General features: G+C 44.7%; 2 protein-coding genes across 18 annotated transcripts in view; one reads left to right on the plus strand and one right to left on the minus strand.

The window, feature by feature from the left end:
• Srr (serine racemase) overlaps positions 1–19,358 on the minus strand; it is a 23,060-nt gene extending 3,702 nt beyond the window's left edge. The window contains exons 1-4 of one of the 13 annotated variants that reach the window (XM_015996170.3): positions 18,012–19,358; positions 17,394–17,561; positions 9,595–9,817; positions 1,630–1,801 (exon numbers count right to left, since the gene is read on the minus strand). In XM_015996170.3, coding sequence (XP_015851656.1) covers positions 1,630–1,797 — 168 coding nt within the window. In that variant the 5' untranslated portion in view covers positions 1,798–1,801; positions 9,595–9,817; positions 17,394–17,561; positions 18,012–19,358. Of the gene's footprint in view, positions 1–1,629; positions 1,802–9,594; positions 10,008–17,378; positions 17,565–18,011 lie in introns of those variants that run through there. The other 12 variants (XM_006977375.4, XM_042282392.2, XM_015996167.3 and 9 more) reach the window with 12 other exon arrangements.
• Positions 17,643–23,440, plus strand: part of Smg6 (SMG6 nonsense mediated mRNA decay factor) — a 253,280-nt gene continuing 247,482 nt past the window's right edge. Inside the window, exons 1-3 of one of the 5 annotated variants that reach the window (XM_006977374.4) lie at positions 17,643–17,782; positions 20,438–22,190; positions 22,802–22,994. In XM_006977374.4, the coding sequence (XP_006977436.2) occupies positions 17,695–17,782; positions 20,438–22,190; positions 22,802–22,994 (2,034 nt within the window). In that variant the 5' untranslated portion in view covers positions 17,643–17,694. Of the gene's footprint in view, positions 17,783–18,120; positions 18,262–19,353; positions 19,563–19,607; positions 19,666–20,228; positions 20,315–20,437; positions 22,191–22,801; positions 22,995–23,440 lie in introns of those variants that run through there. The other 4 variants (XM_015996166.3, XM_015996165.3, XM_042282388.2 and 1 more) reach the window with 4 other exon arrangements.

The raw sequence follows: 23,440 nt of genomic DNA on the forward strand, positions 1-23,440 counted from the left end.
TGGTGAATTATAAATGGTGCCTCATTTAACAATGGGGACGTGTTCAGAGAAATTAATTCATTTGTTCATTGTGCACCCAGGCTATGTGATAGAGCCTATTGCTCCTAAGCAATAAACTGAAGAATGTTAAAAATACTGAGCAATGCCGGGCAGTGGTGGTACATGCCTTTAAATCCCAGCACTCGGGAGGCAGAGGCAGGCAGATCTCTGTGAGTTCGAGGCCAGCCTGGTCTACAGAGTGAGTTCCAGGACATCCTGGACAGGACTGTTTCACAGAGAACCCCTGTCTTGAAAAACCAAAAGGGGGGGAGGGGGAGAAATACTGAGCAATACTACATGCAGCTGCAATACAATGGTATTTGTCTAAATAGAAAAAATATATAAAGGTAAAATGGTATAATACTTACACAGGACATTTTCCCCTTTATTTTTTAAATTTATGTATATGATGTGTGAGCCTGTTTGATTCTCTGGAACTGGGTTATAAATGTTTTTGAGCCACTGTGTGGGTACTTGAAACCCAGGTCCTCTGTAGGAACAAGTACTCTCCACTGCAGGACCATTTCTCTGGCTTCCGTGCCCACTTTTTTTAAAAAAGATTTATTTATGAAAAGAAATAAGATTTTTTATGTATTATGTATACATTGTTGTGCCTTCCTGTATCCCTGCAAGCCAGAAGAGGGCACCAGATCTCATTACAGATGGTTGTGAGCCACCTTGTGGTTGCTGGGAACTGAACTCAGGACCTCTGGGAGAGCAGCTAGTGCTCTTAACCTCTGAGCTAACTCCCACCCGTGCCCACTTCTGTTTGAGTCTTACTCTGCTGCCTCAGCTGGGCTAGAACTTAATCCAGTAGTCCAGAGTAGCTCTGAACTCCTGCTAACCCTCTTGCTTCAGTCTCCCATGTGCTGGATTACAGGGATGAGCTACCACATCCCCCTAAAGAACATTTAGTGAGTGTCTTGTGGGACAGAAGATAGATCTGGGAAGATCTAAAGATGTTGCTATATAGTACTGTAAACTAAACATTGTACACTTAAAACTATACCAAGTTTAAAGAGTATTTTTCACTATAGTAAATTATTATAACTGCTTTACTTTTGTTAAAAAAAAATTTACCTGGGTTAATTCCAATATTTGGGAGGCAGAGGCAGGTGAATCTCTGAGTTCAAGTCCAGCCTGGCCTACAGAGTGAGTTCTAGGACAGTCAGCTATACACAGTGAAACCCTGTCTCAAAAAATAAAAATAAAAAATTGAAGACAGGATCTCATGTGGCCCAGGCTGTCACTAAATATGCTATGTAGCCAAGGACAATATTATTTCTGATTCTTCTGTTTAAAATACAAAAACATTGTACAGCTGAACAAAAATACAGCCAGGTGTGATGGTGCATACCTTTAACTTATTTAGACAATATTCATGGGACCATAATTATAAGGGACTTTAGGTTGTGTGAAAGAAGTGACATTATCAACGTTATAAACCTGGTACCCAGGACTTGAAAACGGTGCAACCTTTTGTTTCCAACTGCAAACAGACATTTGTTTACTTCCAGCCACCCCATTAGTTGACAGGAGAATAAAACAAACAGACTGGAAAACAGTATGACAAACAAAATGGATTGTTACCTTAAAAGACCCAGTTTTCTGGAAGAGTTCACATTTGAAGAAAAGACTGCGCCCTGCTATTTGATTTAAAATGGAGCTTGTGAGCACTGGCGTGAGGTAGACAGAATCTCGAATGTTGGTATGAGCTTTTTCAACATCAGCAAAGGAGATGCAGTACTGAGCAGACATGGTTCTGAAACCCAGGAACAAGACAAGGGGTTAAAGCACAGGCCAAACAATGTCTATTCAAAGCACTGAGTCAGGAGACTAGCTGGGGGCTGAGGTGCTATGCAGAACTGTTCCCACTACTAGCATGCTGGGATTTCTGTTCAGAGGAACTTCTTTACAGCTGAAGTACAAGTACGTATTCTTGTCCCTACTGAAATTGAAGTTATCAGCCTCCACTCACACCTCTTGGCACTGCTACAGGTGCCTTTTCATCATTGTATAGCCAGGCTGGCCTTGAACTTACAGAGATCCACCTGCCTCTGCCTCCTAAGTACTGGGATTAGAGGCTTGTGCCATTACATCTTCTGTTTTCAGAGTCTCAAGTTTCACTATGTTGTCCAGGCTGGTATAAAACCCAAGGGAGCCAGGCTGTGGTGGCGCACGCCTTTAATCCTAGCACTGGGAGGCGAGGCCAGGCAGATCTCTGTGAGTTCGAGGCCATCCTGGTCTACAGAGCGAGATCCAGGACAGGCACCAGCCCTACACAGAGAAATCCTGTCTTGAAGAAAACAAAAAAACCAAAAAAACCCCCAATGGATCCTCCTGTCACAGCCTTCTGATTCCTGGGTTACTCATGTGTGCCATTGTACCTGGCTTATATTTTTATTTCAAAATTAACAAATATTGGGACTAGTAAGATGGCTCAGCAGCTTAAGGCACTTACTGCCAGGCCTGATGACCATAGTTTGGTCCCCAGGACCCACACCATGGAAGAAGTGACTCTCTCAAGTTGCCTTCTGACCTCTACACATGTGCCTTGGGAAGCATGGCCAACACACACACACACACACACACACACACACACACACACACACACACACACACACACACACACACACACACACACACAGAGAAATGTATCCAGGAGTGGTGGCACATGCTTTTTAATCCCAGCACCCTGGGGGCAGAAGCAGGTAGATCTCTCTGTGAGTCCAAGGCCAGCTTGGTCAACAGAGTCAGTTTCAGATTAGCTAGGGTTACACAGTGAGTAAATAAATGAACATAAGTTATTTTGAGAAAAAACATTTTTTTCCCTTGGTTTTTTGAGACAGGGTTTCTCTCTCTCTCTCTGACAACCTGGCTGTCCTGGAACTCCCTTTGTAGACCAGGCTGGCCTTAAACTCAGAGATCTGCCTGCTTCTGCCTTACAAGTACTAGGATTAAAGGCATGTGCCACCACTGCCTGGCTGAGTTTTATTTTTAAAAGATGTAAAAATTTTGTGCTTGCTTCAGCAGCACATATACTAAAAGAGATGTAAAAATTTTATGTGTCTATGTGAATGTGTGGTACGCGTGCACATGTGCCCACTGAGGCCAGTGGATTTCTGGAGCTAGTGTGGAGCTGCCTGGTAGGTTGCTGGGAACTAAACTCAAGTCACCAGGAGTGGCAGCGAGTACTCCCAACAATCAGCCATCTTGTTTTTACTTTCTGGATGATTATGGCATGTAATTCACACTATGATCCTCAAACTCACAACCCTCCTGCTTCCATCTCCTGATTGCCAGAATCACAGCATGGGCCTGTGTTCTGGTTTACAGGGTTTTTTTGGTCTCATATAGCCCAGGATGGCCTCAAACTTCATATGTAGCCAAGAATAACCTTGAATTCCTGATCATTCTGCCTTCTTCTTTCAAATGCTAGGATTACAAGCATGTGCCACCAAGCCTGGCTGTATTATTAAATTTTATTCATTTGTAGCCCAGGCTAGCTTACAACTCACTGTATATACCAGGGTGTCCTTGAATTTACAGCAGTCCTCTTGCCTTGGCCTCCCAATCCCTGGGATTATAGTACGAGCCACCATGCCTCGATCAGTCCTACCATGTTTTTGCTTTTTATTTAGTTCGTTTTTTTTTTTTTTTCTTGTGTGTGTGTTTTTGTTTTTCGATACAGGGTTTCTCTGTGTAGCTTTGCGCCTTTCCTGGAACTCACTTGGTAGCCCAGGCTGGCCTTGAACTCACAGAGATCCGCCTGCCTCTGCCTTCCGAATGCTGGGATTAAAGGCATGTGCCACCACCGCCCGGCTTTTATTTATTTTTTTGCCAAGAGAACCAAACTTTATTAATCTTCACTGAGTTAAAGTGTAGCAACCCGCAATTGCCAGCATGAGAATTTAATCACCCATATCCAGGGGATGATGCCTTCATCTAGATTCATGCTTGTGCTGCAGACACATAAATTTTAAGTTTAAAATAAACTCTTTTAAAGCTGAAACTGACCACTTAGTTCTCCAAGCCTGGAGTTCCCACTGTACCCCCTCCCATCTAATGTATTGATAGTAGTAAGTGAACACAGAATAAGAGTTCAAACCTTAAGGGACAGACAGGGGCCGGGGAATGGTGCTCACAGGGGCTAGTTCAGTTTTTGGGACAGGGTCTCATGTAGACCAGACTAGCCTCAAACTCACTATGTAGCAGATAACCTTGAAATCCTGACTGTCTTACCTCTATCTTTCAAGGGCTGAAATTCCAGGACTACACTACTGCGTCCGGCTTTCAAGCCATCTTAATAAATCATTTTTCAGACGGGTGGTGATGGTGCACGCCTTTAATCCCAGCACTCGGGAGGCAGAGGCAGGCGGATCTCTGTGAGTTCAAGGCCAGCCTGGGCTACCAAGTGAGTTCCAGGAAAGGCGCAAAGCTACACAGAGAAACCCTGTCTCAAAAAACCAAAAATCAATCAATCAATCAATCAATCAATCAATCATTTTTCAAATAGCTTCTAAAACATACATACATACATACATTACATGATGGTTAGAATCAAAGATTTTCTTGCTCCATTTGGCTCAGCTTCCTCAGGGTTTTCATAATTGTATCTAAAAGCATGCACATCTGAAGTGTCATGTTAGTGTAGTAACATGTCAGTTTTGTGACATTTGACATCTCCTGCCAAGCTGATTGTATCAGTTCTTACTTTAACAACAGTATCTAAATGCGGTCTATTCACTTAATATTGCTCTGTCTTTTTGGGTAGCCCTGGCTATCCTGGAACTCACTCTGTCATTCAGGCTGGCCTCAGAGATCCTCTGCCTCCTGAGTGCTGGGATTAAAGGTGTGCGCCACCACTGCTTGGCTCGCTATATTGCTTTTCATTAAATTTTATACCCCCTGTGTGTTGGGGTGGGTGCCAGTGCTGTGGCATCAGAGAACAGCTTTGGAAGTTGGTTCTTTTCTTCTACCATGTGAGGCCTGGGGACTATATTTGGGTTGTCAGGCTCCACTCCAAGAGTCTTTATCCAATCAGCCATCTCTCCAGCCTGCTATATCATTAAAAAAAATTTTTTTTTGAGTTTTTGCCTTGGTGTATGTATATGTACTATGAGTGTGCCCGGTGTCCAGGGAGGCCGGAAGAAGGAATCTGATCCCTGGAACTGGAATTACAGATGGCTGTGAGCTGCCATGTGGATGCTGGGAATCTAACTGGGTCCTCTGGAAGAGCAGCTAGTATTCTTAACTCCTGAGCCACCTCCTCAGCCACTGCCATGAAATTTTAAGATTACTTGCTGATAATATACATGAAGAGTAAGCTTTCTGCATATTTATTATGTAATGAGACACTTTACTAGATTATCTTGTTAGCTTTTAAAGTGTTTTCCCCACTCCCCCCCTCCCCCCCAGGCTGCAGATGGGATCTAAGGGCTCAGGGCAAATGTTCTATCAATGAGCTTCCCCATAGTCCTAGATGCTTTCGTTTTAAAAGGATGCATTACTTATGTGTATAGGTATGCCTGCGAGAGCTTCTGTGAACCACATGAATCCTGGAACTGGAGTTACAGACTGTGATTGTGAGCCCCCTGATGTAGCCACTGAGCCACCTCTGTATTCCAAGTCCTAGCTGTTTTATAGCTGATGTCCCTTAACTTTTTATTTTTTCTAACTTTAGATAGGGCTTAAGGTAGTTTTCCAAGTAGTATCTTTAAATTCAACTGCTCTTCCGTCCTCACATTTCTTTGGCTGTGCTATTTTCAGCTTTCACAGGAATTGAAGAGTTTCTTTTAGTGCAACTAAGGGAAGTCTTGTGTGGGAACTCACAGAAGCAAGGACAGCTATGTCTTCCTCATGGCTTTCAGGCTCTAGCCTATCCCAGGTCTGAGAGCTGGGGACTCTTTTACCACACAGAACCTGAGAGACCTTTCATTGCATCAAATCTAGGGAAACTCAAATCTGCAAAGATGAACATAGCTCATACAATAATTCCCTGGGGTTTTTCTTCACAGTTGGAAAGTAAGCTATCAAAACCATCCAGGAGAAAGAGCAGGGGCTAGGGGCTGGAGAGATGGCTCAGAGGTTAAGAGCACTGACTGCTCTTCCAGAGGTCCTGAGTTCAATTCCCAGCAACCACATGGTGGCTCACAACCATCTGTAATGAGATCTGGTGCCCTCTTCTGACCTGCAGTCATACATGCTGTATACATAATAAATAAATAAATCTTTAAAAAAAAAAAAAGGCAGGGGCTATTCGATGGCTTAGCAGTTAAGAACACTAGCTAGAGCCGGGTGGCTGTAGCGCAAGCCTTTAATCTCAGCACTCGGGAGGCAGAGCCAGGCGGATCTCTGTGAGTTAGAGGCCAGCCTGGGTTACAGAACGAGATCCAGGACAAGTACCAAAACAACACAGAGAAATCCTATCTTGAGAAACCAAATTAAAAAAAGAGAACATTAGCTGGTCTCCTAGAGGCTCCGGGTTCAGTTCCCAGCACCCACATGGTGGCTCAAAACTGTCTGTAACTGCAGTTCCAAGAGATCCAAGACCCTCTTCTGACCTCCTCAGGCACCAGGTACACATCCATACATGCAGGCAAAACACTCATACACACAGAATAAAACGAAACAAGAAATTTACTCTTGGTGTGGTTGCACACACATTTAATCTCAGCACGCGGGAGGCAGAGGCCAGTCTGGTCTATACAGCAAGCTCCAGGCCAGCTAGAGTTGCACAGTGAGACCCTATCTCAGGGGGAAAACAATAAAGTAGAGCATTAAACATCTGTGGGCCCGTGTGATGATTATAGTCCCTTGCAGGCAGGTCCAGGCCAATCCATTCCAGGACAGGTCTTGCCCTTGAAACAGACCTGCTGCTGAGCAAGCCTGCATTTGACACTCCTTCTTGCTTGCTTTTTCCTGTTTTTTAATCAATCAATCAATTAATTAATTAATTAAAAGACAGTCTTGGGTAGCCTACAATGGCCTGAAACTTGGTATGTAGTAGCCTAAGGATGACCACAGACTGCTGGTGATGCTGTCTCTATTTCTTCTTTTTTGGGGGTGGTTTTCGAGACAGGGTCTATCCGTATAGTTTTGGAGCCTGTCCTGGAACTTACTCTGTAGACCAGGCTGGCCCAGAACTCACAGACATCCACCTGCCTCTGCTTCCGAGTGCTGGGATTAAAAGTGTGAGCCACCACCGCCCAGCTTGTCTTTACTTCTTAAGTATTAGGATTACAGGTGTATATGACTACACTCAGCTTCCACATTTTTAAGAGTCATGGAATGCTATTAAGCCCTGATCAGGTAAGTGCCATGTTAGAATACATATATATGTAATAAAATTTTGTGGTTTTTGGATACAGAGTCTTCCTTTGTAGGGTAAGCTGGTCTTGGTGTTGAATTCATGATTATTTTGTTTCCTTCTTCCAAGGGATGGGATGGGGTTACAGGGATACACCAACATTTTCAGAAAACCACTAACTGCATACAAGGAAAAGGAAAGGACAAAATGTAACCAGGGAGCCCAATTCAGAGGAATTTCAGTACACAGGAGGGGCAAAGGGGGGCTGACTGGCAAAAGTAGAGATAGAAAAAAATCATTTTATGTAAACACAAACTTTAATGTCCTTCAGATAGACCTAGTAGCTTGTAGCAGCCCTAGGTTTGTTCCCCAGCTCTGTATAAAACAAGGTGAAGGTACAGGTCGGCACCAGGTACAGACAGGAGGATAAGAAGTTCTAGGTCATCCTTGGGCTACCCAGTGCGTTCTAGGCCAGCCTAGGCTACACGATACCCTGTATTTGAAATGCTGCATGAAAACACAAAAAAACCTTCAAAAACTTGAAATCTCCCTAGATTAGCTATATAAAGGCCAATGAGCACATGAAAAATGCCCAGAATCACTAATCATTAGAAACATGCAAGTCAAAACTACAACGGGCACCACCTCTAACCATAAGCATTAGACCAGGATAGAGAGGAAGCAGGAGTACTGTTGGTCAGAATATAAAGCAATCAAGGTGTTATGGGAAACACTATACTAGTTCTTAAAAACGATGGACATAACATTATCCCCTGAACCAGCAACTCCACTCCTAGAGGTAGACCAACAAGCTGTTTTTCATGAAAGTGACCTTTGCACAACTGACTCCATGATGTAATTACTGTTGAGGCTGTAAAACACAGCATGCAGACAATATTCAAAGGCCTAATCCATCAAAGTCCATAGCCCTGGGAAAGTCTCCTTAAAAATACTAACTAGTCTGTAGTTCTGCTTCAGCTAACTGTTCTTGCTAACTGATGAAGTATGTCAACCCAGGACATGGTTTTGTGCTTACAAGCTTACCCTAAAGAAGGCTCAGTGCCACACTGGGATCCCAAACACCCAGGGTAGTCACAAACCAGCTCATAAGACGGTCTACTGGCTTAAACCCATGTCTAAGCAGTCTTCTCCGGTGACTGCCCCACAACCAAAGAGATTTCTGCACTCCCATGTCCAGAGCTGCGTTATTCATAGTAACCAAAAGAAGCCAGTGGCCACTGACAGACAAATGTCTACACATATGTAATATGCACATAAAATGGAAGATTCATATTTAACAGGAAGAAATTTTGACATGTTGTAACATAGATGAACACTGAGGACATTATGCTAAGGGAAATAGGCTATTTGCAGAGATAACCTACTACATGATTCCAATCGTGAGATACCCATAGTAACCAAATTCAAAGAAAGAAGAGGAGTTGACCGGCTGGGTTTAGGACAGTGGAGGGCTGTTTAATGGGTATAAATGGGTTTGCGTATGTAACAAGATACATTAAACAACAAGAAAAAGCATACACTTAAAAATGGTTAAATGATACATTTTATGTATATTTTACCACAATTGAAACAAACTGAAAAAAAGATAATAGCAGTTATACTCAGGCCTCTAGCTTGTGTGATGACTAGTTTTCCTTGTTAACTTGATTTTGCTAGAATCAACTAAAACCCAAGAAGCTGGGCATGCCTGGTAAGGGTTTTGTCTGGCCTATTTGAGGGGAGACAACCTACCCTAAGTCTGGCCACACCTTTGGTGGTAGTCCACAGAAAAGGACGCGGAGGAAGGAGGCGTCTACTAGTCACCCGCTCGCCCTTACTCCTGCCGCCATCTGCCCTGCTGCCGAAGCGCTCTCTCATCGGTACAGAACCAGCTTCTTCGGGATTCCAACCTAGTGTGGACTAAACCTTACCATACACAGTCTTGCCTTTTCTGCCAACAGACAGCCATTGTGGGATTAGCCACCCCAGCCTACAAGGCAGTCTACTACATATCCTTTACATACATACATATTTCATTCTCTCAGTTCTGTTCCTTAGAGAACCCCGACTGATAGAGTGTGCAAGTGAGAGAACCTCACTTGGATAGCTTAGGCAAAGGATGAGAGCTTCCAGGTTCACTGGCTCACAGAATCTCAGGAAGGCTGGACGAACCAGAGGGGATATGGCGTTTCAGCAGCACGGCAACCAGGAGCTTGGGGGCTTCCATGACTCTCACGGTTTCTCACCTCTGCTGCCTTTGGCATGTCGGCTTCCTTTTCACAGCAGACCAGCTGGCTCCATACGGCAGGACACATGGCTGCTGAATGCTCCTGTGATTTACATTTTATGGCTTCCACACTGAAGAGGGATTTTTCTCTCAATTTCAGTTCAAGAAATTCTGGGTAAGGACTTTGGCCCATCTTGGCCCAGGACCAGTGTGGCAAAGGGTGTAAAGTCATTTAGGAAATACTACGTAATAGAAGTATTTATGGAAACATGAAAAAGAAACAGCATGAGATTTGTAACACAATATCAATTATGTACATTTAAAATACATACATAAAACATTATATATTATGCAAGGATACATGTATATTTAAAGACATATATTAAGCACGTTAAAACCACTAAAGAAGGAGTGATGAAGGATGACTGGGAACTGAAATGAGCAAGAAAGAGAAAATGAGAAAGGCCTTGTTAATGACAGTGTGAACAAAATAGTATGATTACCTCAATTCTCTGCTTCTGATGGGAAGTGGCAGTGTAAGAGGGAACGGTGGAGGGAAAAACAAAACCAAGCTTCCGAGTAGGCGCGAAAGAAAGGCAGTTTTCAGAAGAAAAAGGGAGCGAGCTGGAGAGATGGCTGAGCTGGTAAGGGCACTTGCTGCCAAGGCTGACAACCTGAGTTCCATTCCTGGGACCCACATGGTGGACTGACTCCTGCAGGTTATCCTCTGACTCCCACATGTGAGCTCACACGATAAATACTGTAATTAAACTTCTGCTGAGATGGTGGTCTCTCTATGTAGCCCTGGCTTCCTCCAACTCATATAACCCAGGCCAGTCTGGAATCCAGAGATTTGCCTGTCTCTGTATCCCAAGTGCCATGACCGAAGGTGTGCACAGCCATGCCCAGCTCCCTCCTTTCTCTTTCTCTTCTCTCTCTCTCTCTCTCCCTCTCCCTCTCCCTCTCTCTCTCTCTCTCTGTGTGTGTGTGTGTGTGTAGGTGCCTGCAGAGGACAGAACGTCCTACCCATTAGGAACTGGACCTATGGGCAGTTGTGTGACATCTTACATGAGTGCTGGGAACTGAGCTTAAGTCCTCGGAAAAGCAAAAGTGCTCTTAACCACTGCGCCATCTCTCCAGCCCATAATTACTTTTTTTGTTTGTTTGTTTCTTTACTGGCTTTTGGGACCCTATACTGGGTAGCCTTGCCCAGCCTTAATACAAGGCAAGGTGCTTAGTCTTACTGCAAACATGATATGCCTTGTTTTGTGAGGATCCATGGGAAGCCTACCCTTTTCTCAACGGAAACAGAGGAGGAACAGATGGGGAAGGGGAGACAGGAGGCAGGTGGGGGGAGGGGCTTGGAGGCGAGGAGGGAGGAGAAACTGTGGTCAGGACATAAAATAAATAAATAAACAAACAAATAAATACACATTATTTCTTTTTGTCCATGGGTGTTCATGCGTAAAGGTGTATTCATGTGCATGTGAGTGTGAGTGAACCCTGGGCGAGGGTGTCATCTCTCAGGAGTTATTCACTTTGGCTATATGTTTTTGTTTTTGTTTTTTTAAGATTATTTGTTTATTTTATTTGGATGAGTACTCTATCTGCATGTATGACTTTATTACATAAGAGGACATCAGATCCCACTACAGGTGGTTTTGAGCCATCGTGTGGTTACTGGGAATTGAACTCACGACCTCTAGAAGAGCAACCAGTGCTCATAACTGCTGCTCCATCTCTCCAGGCCACTATAGTTTATTTTTTTACAATAGTTTTTCACTGGGAACTGAGGCTTACTGATTAAACCTAGCTGGCCAGTGAGCCTCAGAGATTCAGCTGTCTATATCTCCACAGAACTTTCATTACAAACTCATGATATCACTCCTAGCTTTTTAAGTGGGTGCTGGGGATTGAACTCAGGTTCATATATCTATATTGATTGAGCTATCAATTGTTGAAGAGCAAGCACTTTACTGATTGGGCAATCTCCCTAGCTATTTATTTTAATTAATTAATTAAATGTATTGGGACAGTACCTAGCCTTAAACTAGCTATAGTTGAGGATGACCTTCAATTCCTGATTCTCCTGCCTCAACCTCCCAAGTGCGGTGATTACAGGCATGCACCACTGTGTTTCGTTTATATGGTGTCTGAGATCATGTATGGGAGGCAAGCACTTTATCATCTGAAGTACATCCCCAGTCTTTAAATTTATTTACTTAATGTATATAGGTGTTTTGTCTGTAATCATGTCTGTGCAACAGATGTGTGGCTGGTACTTACAGAGGCCCTGAGAATGCTGGACTTCCTGGGACTGGAGTTACAGACAACTGTGAGCTGCCATGTGAATGACTGGAATGGAACTCTGGTCCTCTGAAGAACAGCCAGTGCTCTTAGAGAGGTGCTGAACCACCTCTCTAGCTCCCATCCCCCAACCTTTAGTTTTGATTTTTTTTTTTTTTAATACTAAAAGCACTAAGGCTCTAAATTTTCTTTTATATTGGCTTAATGCTTTCTCATGAATTCCGTCATGCACTATTTTCTTTCTATCTTCCTTGGTTTCTCTGTGTAGCCCTGGCAGTCCTGGGATTCGCTCTATAGATCAGGATGGCCTTGAACTCTTGAGTGCTGGGTGCGACTACCACCTGCTTTCTTTCTCTCTCTTTTATGTTTTTGAGGTGCTGGGATTTAACTTATGGCTTGACACATGCTAGATGAGCACTCTACCACTGAGCTATAGTCCCAGCCTGTTTTTCATCATCTTAATTTGTAAAGAACTCATGAACTTTATATAGAAAACAAAAACAACCCCAAAGGTCTTAGACATAGTTTCCTTTTAAAAATTATACTCATTAATACATATGGTGTCTCATATGGTCAGCCCTGGCTGACCTCATTATTTGTTATGTAGATCAGGCTGGACTTGAACTCATGGAGATCTGCCTACTTTCCCCCCCTGAGTGCTGGGATTATAAGTGTGTGTCACCATATTTGGCTCTTACTAATTTATTTTTATCAATTTATTTTAAAATACTTTTTTTATTTTCATTTTATGTGTATGAGTGTTTTGCCTGCAGGTATGTATACATGCTACATGTGTTCCTGATGTCCATGGAGGACAGAAGAACTGGAGTTACCATGTGGGTGCTGGGACCCAAACCTAGGTCCTCTGTAAGAGCAGTAAGTGCTCTGAAACTGCTGAACTCCAGTCCCTAATTAATTTAATTTTTTCACCTATTTTTATATTGTGTGTATGGACTTTTTGCCTGCATGTGTGTTTGTGTACCATGTGTATGATACGTGTATGACAGTTGTGAGCTGCCCTGTGGGTGCTGGGAATTGAACCCAGGTCCTCTGGAAAAGCAGCCAGTGCTCTTCACCGCTGAGTCTTCTTTCTGGCCTCTTGCTCTGGTTCTCTGGCTGGACTTGGGACCGGGTGTCAGCAATGCTTCCGCAGTCACCAGTTTTCAACAATGCACACCACGCCACACGCACACTACAATACCTGGCCTATTTACTTCTTAAAAATTAAAAGTAGTTAGAATTCTTTGCTTAATCTGTAGTTATTAGCTTCTGGTTTATGTAACTTGTACAATTTTAACTGTGTGGGTGTATGCATGAGTGCGCATGTGGAGACCAAAGGCTGAAGCTGGTGTCCTCCTCTATTGCTCTCTATTTTTTAATTTTCAACTTTTATTAATTTATCTTGAATGTTTATCTGTGTGGGTGCAAGTATGCCACAGCACATATATGTATGGGGCCAGGGGACAACACGGGGGAGCTGGTTTACTTCTACCGTGTAGGTTTGGGGGATCCAATTCACCAGGCTTGGTGGCAAAGCACCTTTACATGCTGAGTCAGTTTGCTATTTAAAATTTAAAAAAATGTTTATTTATCTATTTATGTGTATATGTGTTCTCTCCTTCTATTATGTAGGTTTGGGAATTGAAACCAGATGGTCAGGCTCAGAGACAAAGGCCATTTTGCCAGCATCCATTTCATTTTGTTGAGGCAAGGTCTCTCACTGGACCCGGAGCTTGCCATGGACTTGCTAGCCAGCAGGCCTCCGAGATGCACTGTCTCTCCCTGCCAGCACTGGGGTCAAAGGTATGCTCCCCCATGCCTGGCTTTCACGTGGGTTCTCAGGAGCTGAACTCAGGGCCTCATGACTGCTCAGCATTTATCCACTGAGGCATCTCCCCAGCCTCCAATTTTAATTTCTAAAAACCGAATTCCATCATCTTCCGTGATCTAAATCTGCTTTACTGTTTTTGTATTACCTACATATTATGTGACCAAATCCCTATTTTAAGAATTTAAAACATTACAGATACACAGAGAGTTTTCCACTGTCTACTGTCAGGGCACCTGTTTTCTACTTTTGAGTTTGGCATATATTCCACCTTTTAAAATTAATTTTTATGTGCGCTGGTGTTTTTGCCCACATGTATGTCTGTGTGAGGGTGCCAGATCCCCTGGAACTGGAATTACAGACAGCTGTGAGCTGCCATGTGGGTGTTGGGAATTGAACCTGGGTCCTTGGGAAGAGCAGCCAGTGTTGTTAACCACTGAGCCATCTCTCCAGCCCTATTCCAGTTTTTGGAATATAGAAATTTATATAAGCATAAAATTGTTTTTGCTACACATAGAACTATAACATATATTGTTCTGTAATAGCTTCTTTCTCTTTCTCTCTCTCTCTCTCTCTCTCTCTCTCTCTCTCTCTCTCTCTCTCTCTCTCTCTCTCTCTCTCTCTCTCCAGATTCCTAATCTGTAGCTCAAGCTGGCTGGCTTCGAGCTCACAGAGAACTGCCTGCCTCTACCCTGCCTCACTAGAGCTGGAACTACAGGTACGCATGTACCAGGCCCAGCCTTTTTTCAAATTATTGTATTTTGAGCCACGGTCTTCCTAAGTTGCTGGCTTTGAGGATGGAATTCTCTTGCCTTGGTGTCCTGAGTAGCTGGGATTACAGTCATTTACCACCAAGCTGGGAGTCTTTTTCATTATTTTACTTGATACTTCATGAGTCCTTTAAATATGAAAATTCAAAATTTAGTAGCTGTTCAGCCAGGTGGTTTTTTCAGCCAGCACATACCTTGAATTCTAGCACTCTGGAAGCAGAGGCAAGCAGATCTTTCTGAGTTCAAGGCCAGCCTGGTGTACAAAGTGAGTGCCAGGACAGCCAGGGCTACAGAGAAACCTTGTCTCAAAAAACTAAAAAAAAAAGAGTGAGTTCTAGGACAGTAAAAGCTATACAGAGAAATCCTGTCTTGAAAAACCAAAAAAAAAAAAAAAAAAAAAAAAGCTTTTTTCTGTAACCTGACTGTTGTTGACTCTTCCTCAGCCAGCTACCATATTTTGGCATTTGTATTATTAATTTTTTGGACCCATGCTCCATAATCACTCATCCTTATGTATTTGTTGTGTTTTCCCTGAGTTCTGGTAAATTTCTGAGTTCTGTTTTAATACTTAAGAGGCTCTCTGGTCTGATCATAGACAGTACTGAATTAAGTTGGACATGGCTGTCCTGGGGAAGTTTTCTTCTTTCAAATTATTTTCCCTTCTTTAAAAAAAAAAAAAAAAATCGCCTTTAATCCCAGCACTGGGGAGGCAGAGGCAGGCGGATCTCTGTGAGTTCGAGGCCAGCCTGGGCTACCGAGTGAGTTCCAGGAAAGGTGCAAAGCTACATAGAGAAACCCTGTCTCGAAAAACCAAAAAAATAAAAACAAGTACTGCTTTTGTGGGGGAGTGGACTTCAGTTCCCAGAACCCCCATCAGGTGGCTTGGAACCACCTGTACCTTTAGCTGCAGAGGGGATCCAATGCCCCCTGGCTTCCTCAGGTACTGCACTCACGTGCATGTATGCGTACACAGACACATACATATGATTAAAAGTGAGAAAAATCCTAAAAAAAAAAATCATGAGTTATAGACTGGAAAATAAATAAATGAATAAATGAAAGTTGGAGCTAGGGAGATAATTCAGTCAGTAGGATGCTTGCTCAACCTGTACCAGGCCCTAGTTCAATCCTCAGAACGACATCAACCCGGCACATCAATATAGGACCACATCTGTAATCCCATCTTTCAGGAGTGTTAGAAATTCAAGGCTACCCTTTGCTACATAAGGACTTCAAGACCAGCCTGGAAACAATAGACCTTGCCTCAACAAAAGTAAACAAAACCAAACAATCTTCAAACTGAGGTCTTCAACTGGAAAGTAGATTACTTGCCCCCATCCCCATATTGGCTTTCAACTGGCTATGTAGTCAAGGACGACCTTGAACTTTGAGTCCTTCTCCTTGTACTTTGCAAGTGCTGGGATTACAGGCTTCTGCCACCACACTTAGTGTATGTGGCATTAGGGATTTTTTTGTTTTTGTTTTTTTTTTAAGGTATGGTCTCATGTAATCCAAGCTGGCCTGGAACATAGCCAAGGAAGACCTTAAGCTCTGGCTGATCTGGAACTCTTGTATCTTCCTGCTTTAGCATCCAAAGTCATGTGATTAGAGATGTGTATCAGCTTCAAGTAGGGGTTTAAAATTTTTTTCCTGTTGTTATTGTTTTCAGACAGGTCTTGCTGTAGCTGGCCTAGAACTCACTTATGTAGACCAAGCTGGCTTTGAACTTGAAGAGATCCTCCTGCCTCTGTATCCCTGGTGCTAGGATTATAGGCATGTGCCACCATGTCTGGCTTACTCAGGGCCTCAGGTACTTTGGTTTGGCCTTGAACTCAATGGTGGAGGACAGCAATGAACTTGGACCTTCCTCCCAAGTGCTGGAGTTACAGGCGTGTGCCATCATGCCAGGCCTTTTTTTATTTCCTATTTTTCTCAAATCTTTGGGCAAAGGCTGCCATATGCTCTGGTCACTCTAATTATAACCCCTTGAGCCGTTGAAATATTTCCCAGTCACTGTCTTTCTTTTCTAATGGCAAAGTATCTGTCACAAAACAGGAACTGAATGAGTTCTTTCAGGATCAAATCTTTTATACTGTGATCAAGGAATAACTGGTTACTATTTTTTGAGGGTCTAAAGTTCCAAGGAAGGAGCAACAGGTGGAGAGGCATCCTTTGGGTAGGGAGTTTCTCCTCCCCAGTTTTTAATAGGAGCTCATGGTTAACGAGGCTAAAGCTCCAATCTTCGAGTCTAATGAATTCTTTGTTGTTTTTTTTTTGGGGGGGGGCGGGGTAAGGTCTTCTAATATGCTGCCCTGACTGGCCTCAAATGTGCTGCTGTCCAAGCTGGTCTTGAACTTGCCATCCTCCTGTCTCAGCCTCTCAAATACAGGAATGAACTACCTCTACTAGCCTCAGTGAATATTTAAAGATGGAAAGATGGAGAGCGGGGAGAATAAACCTGAGTTCTAAAACCATAATTAAAAAAATTTCCGTGTTACAGAAACTGCCAGGTCGAATGATAATTTCCTTCTGTTTTAGTTCCACACAAACCCCTCCAGCAAGTCTTAGGGATGAACTTAGTCCTGGACTTTGATATTCTGGTACAACCAATTGTCACACGCGGCAATTTACCGCTTCCATTCTCTGAGGTTCAGCTGATCAGAAATGGGGATAATAATAATGGTTGTTAAAAGACCTTTAAGCCCCAACAATCCAGGCCTATTATAAGGAGGCTTCCTTCGGCCTAAAATGATCGGAGGAGGCCGGATTGTGGGGTGTCTCCGTCAACCCGAGCCCTAGACCAAAAGCAGTGTCGTCTGTGGCCACCACAGCAATACCGGCATCCCTAGGCGCGGATGCCCACTTGGTGTGGGCGAGCCGCACCTGCCCTCGCCTCACCTCGCCTCACCTCACCTTCCGGGCGCCGCGCCTCCACCTCCAAAGCCTCAGCGTTACCTTCCAGCGTTACACCTCTGCGCAAGCGCACGCGCACACGCCGTCCCCGCGGGGGCCGAGCGCAGGCTCCGGCATGGCCCTCGTTGGACGTGCCGGATGCTTTTGCTCCCAGTGCGGCCACCGTCGCTTGGGGGAGGGCGACAGGAGGGGGCGGGGAAAAGGGTGGGAGTGGGTGAGCGCGCGCCGCCCGTCCGTCGTGGTTTCCTGGCTGCGCGCGGCGGTGGCGGAGTCGCAGCAGCTGTAAGCAGCCGCCGCGAAGATGGCGGAGGGGTTGGAGCGTGTGCGGATCTCCGCGTCCGAGCTGCGAGGGATCCTGGCCACTCTGGCTCCGCAGGCCGGGAGCAGAGGTGAGTTGCGCCGCCCAGCTGCTGGGCCGGGCCTGCCCGCCCCGCCTCCCTCTCCTCTGCCTCCTCCCCGCCCCGTCCGTGGCGCTCGCAGCCCCCGCCCCTTCCCCCAACAGTGCGCCCCGGGGCCTGAGGCGGCGGCCCCTGGGAGCCTGCGGGCTGGGTCTCTGCTCACTCGGGCCTTGCGGGGCAGAAGCCCAGCGCGAGTTCCTGCCTCCACCCTTTTGCTCACCGCCGCGGCTGTGGTGGTTCCCCCTTCTGTCGCCGGCCCCTGGATTCAGTCGTGAGGAGATACGAAGTGGCGTGGGTGCTGGGGTCCGGTAGAGGCCCCAGGACAGAGGGTTCCCTAAAGAATCGTCTGCGTACCCCCGTAGCCCTCCGTTCCGAGTCGGAGAGGAGGAGCTGGAGAAATTGAGGAGAAAGGCTTAACAGGCTGGGACTTCCTTGCTCAACTTTTCGCCCCCGAAGGCAGGCTTCCAATGGTACGCCACTGGAGGGATCCAGGACCCCAGGGAGCTGCCTCTGTTTTGTTTGGGTCTTGGCGTGTATGAGAGCAGTTCTGGTCAGAGAGAATGCTTCATTTGCCAGTCTCCGTGCGCATCAGAAAAGCGCGAGAACTATTTTAGTGTCTCACTCCCCTTCCTTCGTCAGTGTTGTTTCTGATGACTGTTACAGTTGGTGCCTCTTCTAGGATCGTGGCTAGAATCCGTGAGGTTACTGTGCTTTGGCCAGCTGAATCGGATTAAGCAGGTTGTTTTCTCTCACTGCTCTGGAAAATAGTAGTCACCACCTCCCCTGGCTCCGCCCCCAAACTAAGTTTAAAAGTTGACGGAGGGTGCTGAGGTCCATCGGCTTTATCTTGGCTCGTATTGATGGAGAGGCTAAACTTTGGCCAGAGCAGCAGTATCTTTTTGTTGTTTTTCTTTTGAGACACAGCCTCTCACCTTGTAGCCAAGACTGGCCTGGAACTTACTGTGTAACCCAGCCTGGCCTTGAGTTTGGGATCCTTCTGTCTCAGCCTCCGAGTGCTGGAACTTCAGGCATGTGCCACCACACCCAACTTCCAAAGCAGTATCTAAAATGTCAGTTTCACTTCATTTTCCTTTCTCTCTCCCTACTAACACAAGTGGGTGTCGATGTCGGAGCATAAATACCCGCTTTCAGCTTGTGTTTATGTTATAGTTAGGTTCTAGGATTGTATGTAACTTGAGCACTGGGTAATATTCTCACCATTTCCTGTCACTGTCTTGTTAAACATTTAGTGATTATTTGTAGTTGTCTCTCCACTCTGAGCAGCAGACACTTACGGGAAAAAAAAAACTGTTTATCATTCAGTAAGTTCGTGGAGCTTGGAGAGTGGTTTATAAACTCCTCTACTCTTGTTCTTTTCTTTCTTCCTTTGTTTTTCGAGTCAGGATCTCATCTAGCCCAAGTAGGTTCCCAACTCGTGGTCGCTGAGGACGGCCTTGCACTCTTGATTTTGCTGTCACTCTCTAGGTGCTAGGATTTGTAGGCATGAACTGGCCTCGGTTCTGGTGTTCTTGAGTCCCTTCGTCCTTTGGTGCTTTGAGAGCATGTCACAATCCTTCCGTTGGTGCCTAGGAAAAGCTCCTCTGATGGAACTTTTTTCCCCGTATATTCTATCATCATAGTAGCAGTTAGTCTCAGTATTCTAGGCAGTATTTTCTTGAAATGATTCTGCTGGTTCTTGTTAAAGAGTTGGTGAGGATGAGTGGAGTTGAAGATTGTAAAAGGAACTGCTTCCTGTTTGCTTCAGTAGGAGGTATATGATTGGGGTATTGGTATCCTAAAGTTGTAGATTTGCCCTGCTCAGGTTCCCACACTGGAGTTGCAGTTACTTTCCCAGAGATCCTCCTCAAATACATGTATGTATGTGTAAATATATGTTTACATATGTAATGTAGTAAGTAAATATATTGATGTAATACATAAAACATATATTCCAGTAAATATGTTTGTGCAATGCTAGGGGTTACCCCTAGTGGCCTCCTGTGTGCTAGGCAAATGTTGTCCCACTGAGCCCCCTCCTAATAATAGTAAAATAATTTAGCCACCCTAGAAAAATGTTACAGACAGGAGAGGAGAGACTAAACTAGGTGTGATTATACACTCCTGCAATTCCAGAACTTGGATGGCTGAGGCTGGAGGACTGTGATTTTGACATCTTTCTGGACTGTATAGTGAGACCCTGACTCCCAAAAAAGAAAAAGAAAGAAGAAAGAGAAAAGAAAGAGTTAACTTGTAGGCTGTATGGACAGGATAGTTAATGGCTGAACATGTTAGAGATCTTTGATTCTGATATAATGAAGTAGTTTTGGGTCTTTGAGATCTGAATATATAAGTATGACTTGGGTAGGTCAAGAGAATATTAACCACCCCCCCCCCCATTTCCATAACTCAAGTACATGTAACTCTAACACAGTTAAATTCTTAGCCTCACTGGTTACTGAACACAACTCCAATTTTCTGTCTTTGTGGAAACATTCTTCCCTGCCCACCAATATTAGTATTTGGGTATGTAATTCTTGCTCATTTTTTGTTGATGTTATTGTGGTTATGTAACTAGAATGACAACTTTTCCTCCCTCTCTTCTCCCATTATTCTTTTCTTCTGTGTTTCCTCCTATCAACATACTAGAAAACATGAAGGAATTAAAGGAACCCAGGCAGCGCAAAGATAATAGGCGCCCTGATTTGGAAATCTATAAGCCTGGACTTTCTCGACTAAGGAACAGACCTAAAACTAAGGAGGCTTCTGGGAGTGAGGAATTTAAGGATGAGATTGTGAACGACAGAGATTCTTCTGTTGTGAATGATACACAGCTTATTAAAGTTTGCAAGGAATTGGACAGCCAACAGCAAAATGGTCCTACAGATCCAGAAAATCGCCAGGCACAGGAGAATTTCTCAAAGACTGGTGGACTAGAGGACCGGAGTCTAAGAATCATCAAGAGAATTAAGAAACCTGACCTGCAGATCTATCAGCCTGGAAGGCGTTTGCAGACCGTAACCAAAGAGTCAGCTAGCAGGGCAGATGAGGAAGAAATTCTTAACCAAGTGGAGCAGTTGAGGATTGAAGAGGGTGAGTGTAAGGGAAAAGTTGTAAAAGAAGAAGCTGAGAATAAACCAGACAAGGCTGAGACAGAAAAGACCCAAACTAATGACCGAGCCAGAACTGCCAAGGGAGAAAAGGGAAAAAAGATGGAGAAGGGGGAGGGGATGAAGAAGGTGAATGACGACTCTGTCCAGGGGAAACCAGGCTCTGTAAAGCGGTACTCCCGATCAGACAAACGAAGGAACCGCTACCGCACTTGTAGTACCAGCTCAGCTGGTAGCAACAATAGTGCTGAGGGAGCTGGCCTGGCCGATAGTGGATGTCGCCGACGGCGCCAGGATCGGACCAAGGAGAGGCCACGACTGAAGAAGCAGGTGTCTATGTCCTCGACTGATTCCTTAGATGAGGACAGAGTTGATGAGCCTGATGGTTTAGGGCCCAGGAGGAGCTCAGAAAGGAAGAAGCATTTAGAAAGAAATTGGTCTGGCCGAGGCGAGGGTGAACAGAAAAGCAACGGTAAAGAAAACCGAGGGACCCTTCGAGTCACTTTTGATGCAGAAACCATGAGTAAAGATTCCCCCATGGTGAGGTCAGCCAGGGAGAGTGTGGAAAGAATAAAGTCTGACAAAGGCCCGAGCAGTGGGGGCAAGGGCTCTGAGAAGCAGGAGTTCAAAAACCCGAACCAAGAACTTCGAGGTCGTGGTCGCGGCATTCTGATTCTGCCAGCCCATACTGCCCTATCTGTCAGTTCAGTGGGCTCTCCAGAGTCTACACCTTTGGGACCTCGACTTTTATTTGGATCTGGTACTAAGGGATCTCGGAGTTGGGGCCGTGGAGGCACTACCCGCCGACTATGGGACCCAAATAATCCTGATCAGAAGCCTGCTCTGAAAAGCCAAACACCCCAGCTACATTTCTTGGACACTGATGATGAAATCAGCCCTACATCTTGGGGTGACTCACGTCAGGCCCAAGCATCTTACTATAAATTTCAAAACTCTGACAACCCCTATTACTACCCTCGGACACCAGGCCCTACCTCTCAGTATCCCTATACAGGCTATAGCCCTCTGCAGTACCCGGTGGGCCCTGCAAATGGCATGTATCCAGGGCCTTACTACCCAGGCTATCCTGCCCCCTCAGGACAGTATGTATGTAGTCCTCTCCCTGCCAGTACCATGAGCCCTGAGGAGATAGAGCAGCACGTGCGGAACATGCAGCAGCAGGAGCTACATAGGCTTCTCCGAGTGGCTGACAACCAGGAATTGCAGCTTAGCAACCTGCTTTCCAGGGACCGCATCAGTACTGAGGGCATGGAGAAGATGGCTCAGCTCAGGTATTGTGTGTGTTTTCCTACTTACTATCTTGCTTAGAGGGAAACGGACAGTTGTAAGGCTCCTGTGGCTGAGGAAGGTAGAGACTTCTTAGGTAAGCCCCTGAGTGTTACCTCCCTTCCACAGGGATCTCTGCCCCTCCCCACCCCACTTGGGCATGGGCATTAAGCCTAGAGCTTAGAGCCCCTTGGAATAAGTGACCTACCACTGAGCCACACTTGAAGCCCTTTTACATTGGTTTTTATAAGGAACAGGCAGTTGGGAAAAGAAGATTTCATTCTAGTCTTAGAAATAAGTATACTTCTGATTTTAAGGGGAAAAAAACGTGTCTTTAAGGGAACATGGGATTTCTAGAATGCCAGTTTCCAACTTGTACCAAAGAACTTATTTCAGCTCTTCAATGTAGGTGTGCACATGTGCTGTTTTCCTAGGCATAAATGTCTTTGGAATGATATTCTGTTGTGCAGAATAGAACCCAGTATGAGTAGGATACCTGGTTACATTTCAGATTTCTTGTCAGGAGTGAGTTGGCTGGTTTGCAGGACGTTCATATCTTGGGCCTAGCCTTCCTTGTGATGTATTGGAGCTAGACATTATATGTATTTTATTCCAGAACTGAACTACTGCAGCTGTATGAGCGCTGTATTCTATTAGATATTGAATTCTCTGACAATCAGAATGTAGATCAGATCCTGTGGAAGAATGCTTTCTATCAGGTGATTGAGAAATTCAGGCAGCTTCTCAAGGATCCAAATATTGAGAACCCAGAACAGATTCGGAACAGACTCCTGGAGCTCTTGGATGAGGTAAACATTATAATTTTTTTTTTTTTTTTGATCCTCAGGATAAAGTCTGCAGCATCTTTTAGTTTGTATCTTCTACCTGAGATGTTTTAGAGGAAAATATTGCCAAAACTCATATCTTTTTCTTACATTTGGGCATGGTCTACCTGTATTACTTCTTTTGGACTATACTTACTGACAGGTGGAGTGCCCTTTTTCCCTCCCCCAATGCTGGGGATTGAACCCAGGGCCTCGTGTATGTTAGGCAAGAGTTCTACTACTTAGCTACATCTCCAGTCCTGGAGTTACGTTTGAGCTTGAAAGCTTTCTGAATGAGAGAGGGAGAGGGGAAAAATGAGAAATGAAAGAGGGAGGAGTGAATGGATCATATCTTTAAAACATGGGAGGCTTATACCATAAACTGGTGGTGTGCTTACTTGATGGCCTCTAGCTACTTACTGTATGTGACT

The sequence above is a fragment of the Peromyscus maniculatus genome, chromosome 8, assembly GCF_049852395.1.
Source record: "Peromyscus maniculatus bairdii isolate BWxNUB_F1_BW_parent chromosome 8, HU_Pman_BW_mat_3.1, whole genome shotgun sequence".
Lineage (NCBI taxonomy): Eukaryota > Metazoa > Chordata > Mammalia > Rodentia > Cricetidae > Peromyscus > Peromyscus maniculatus.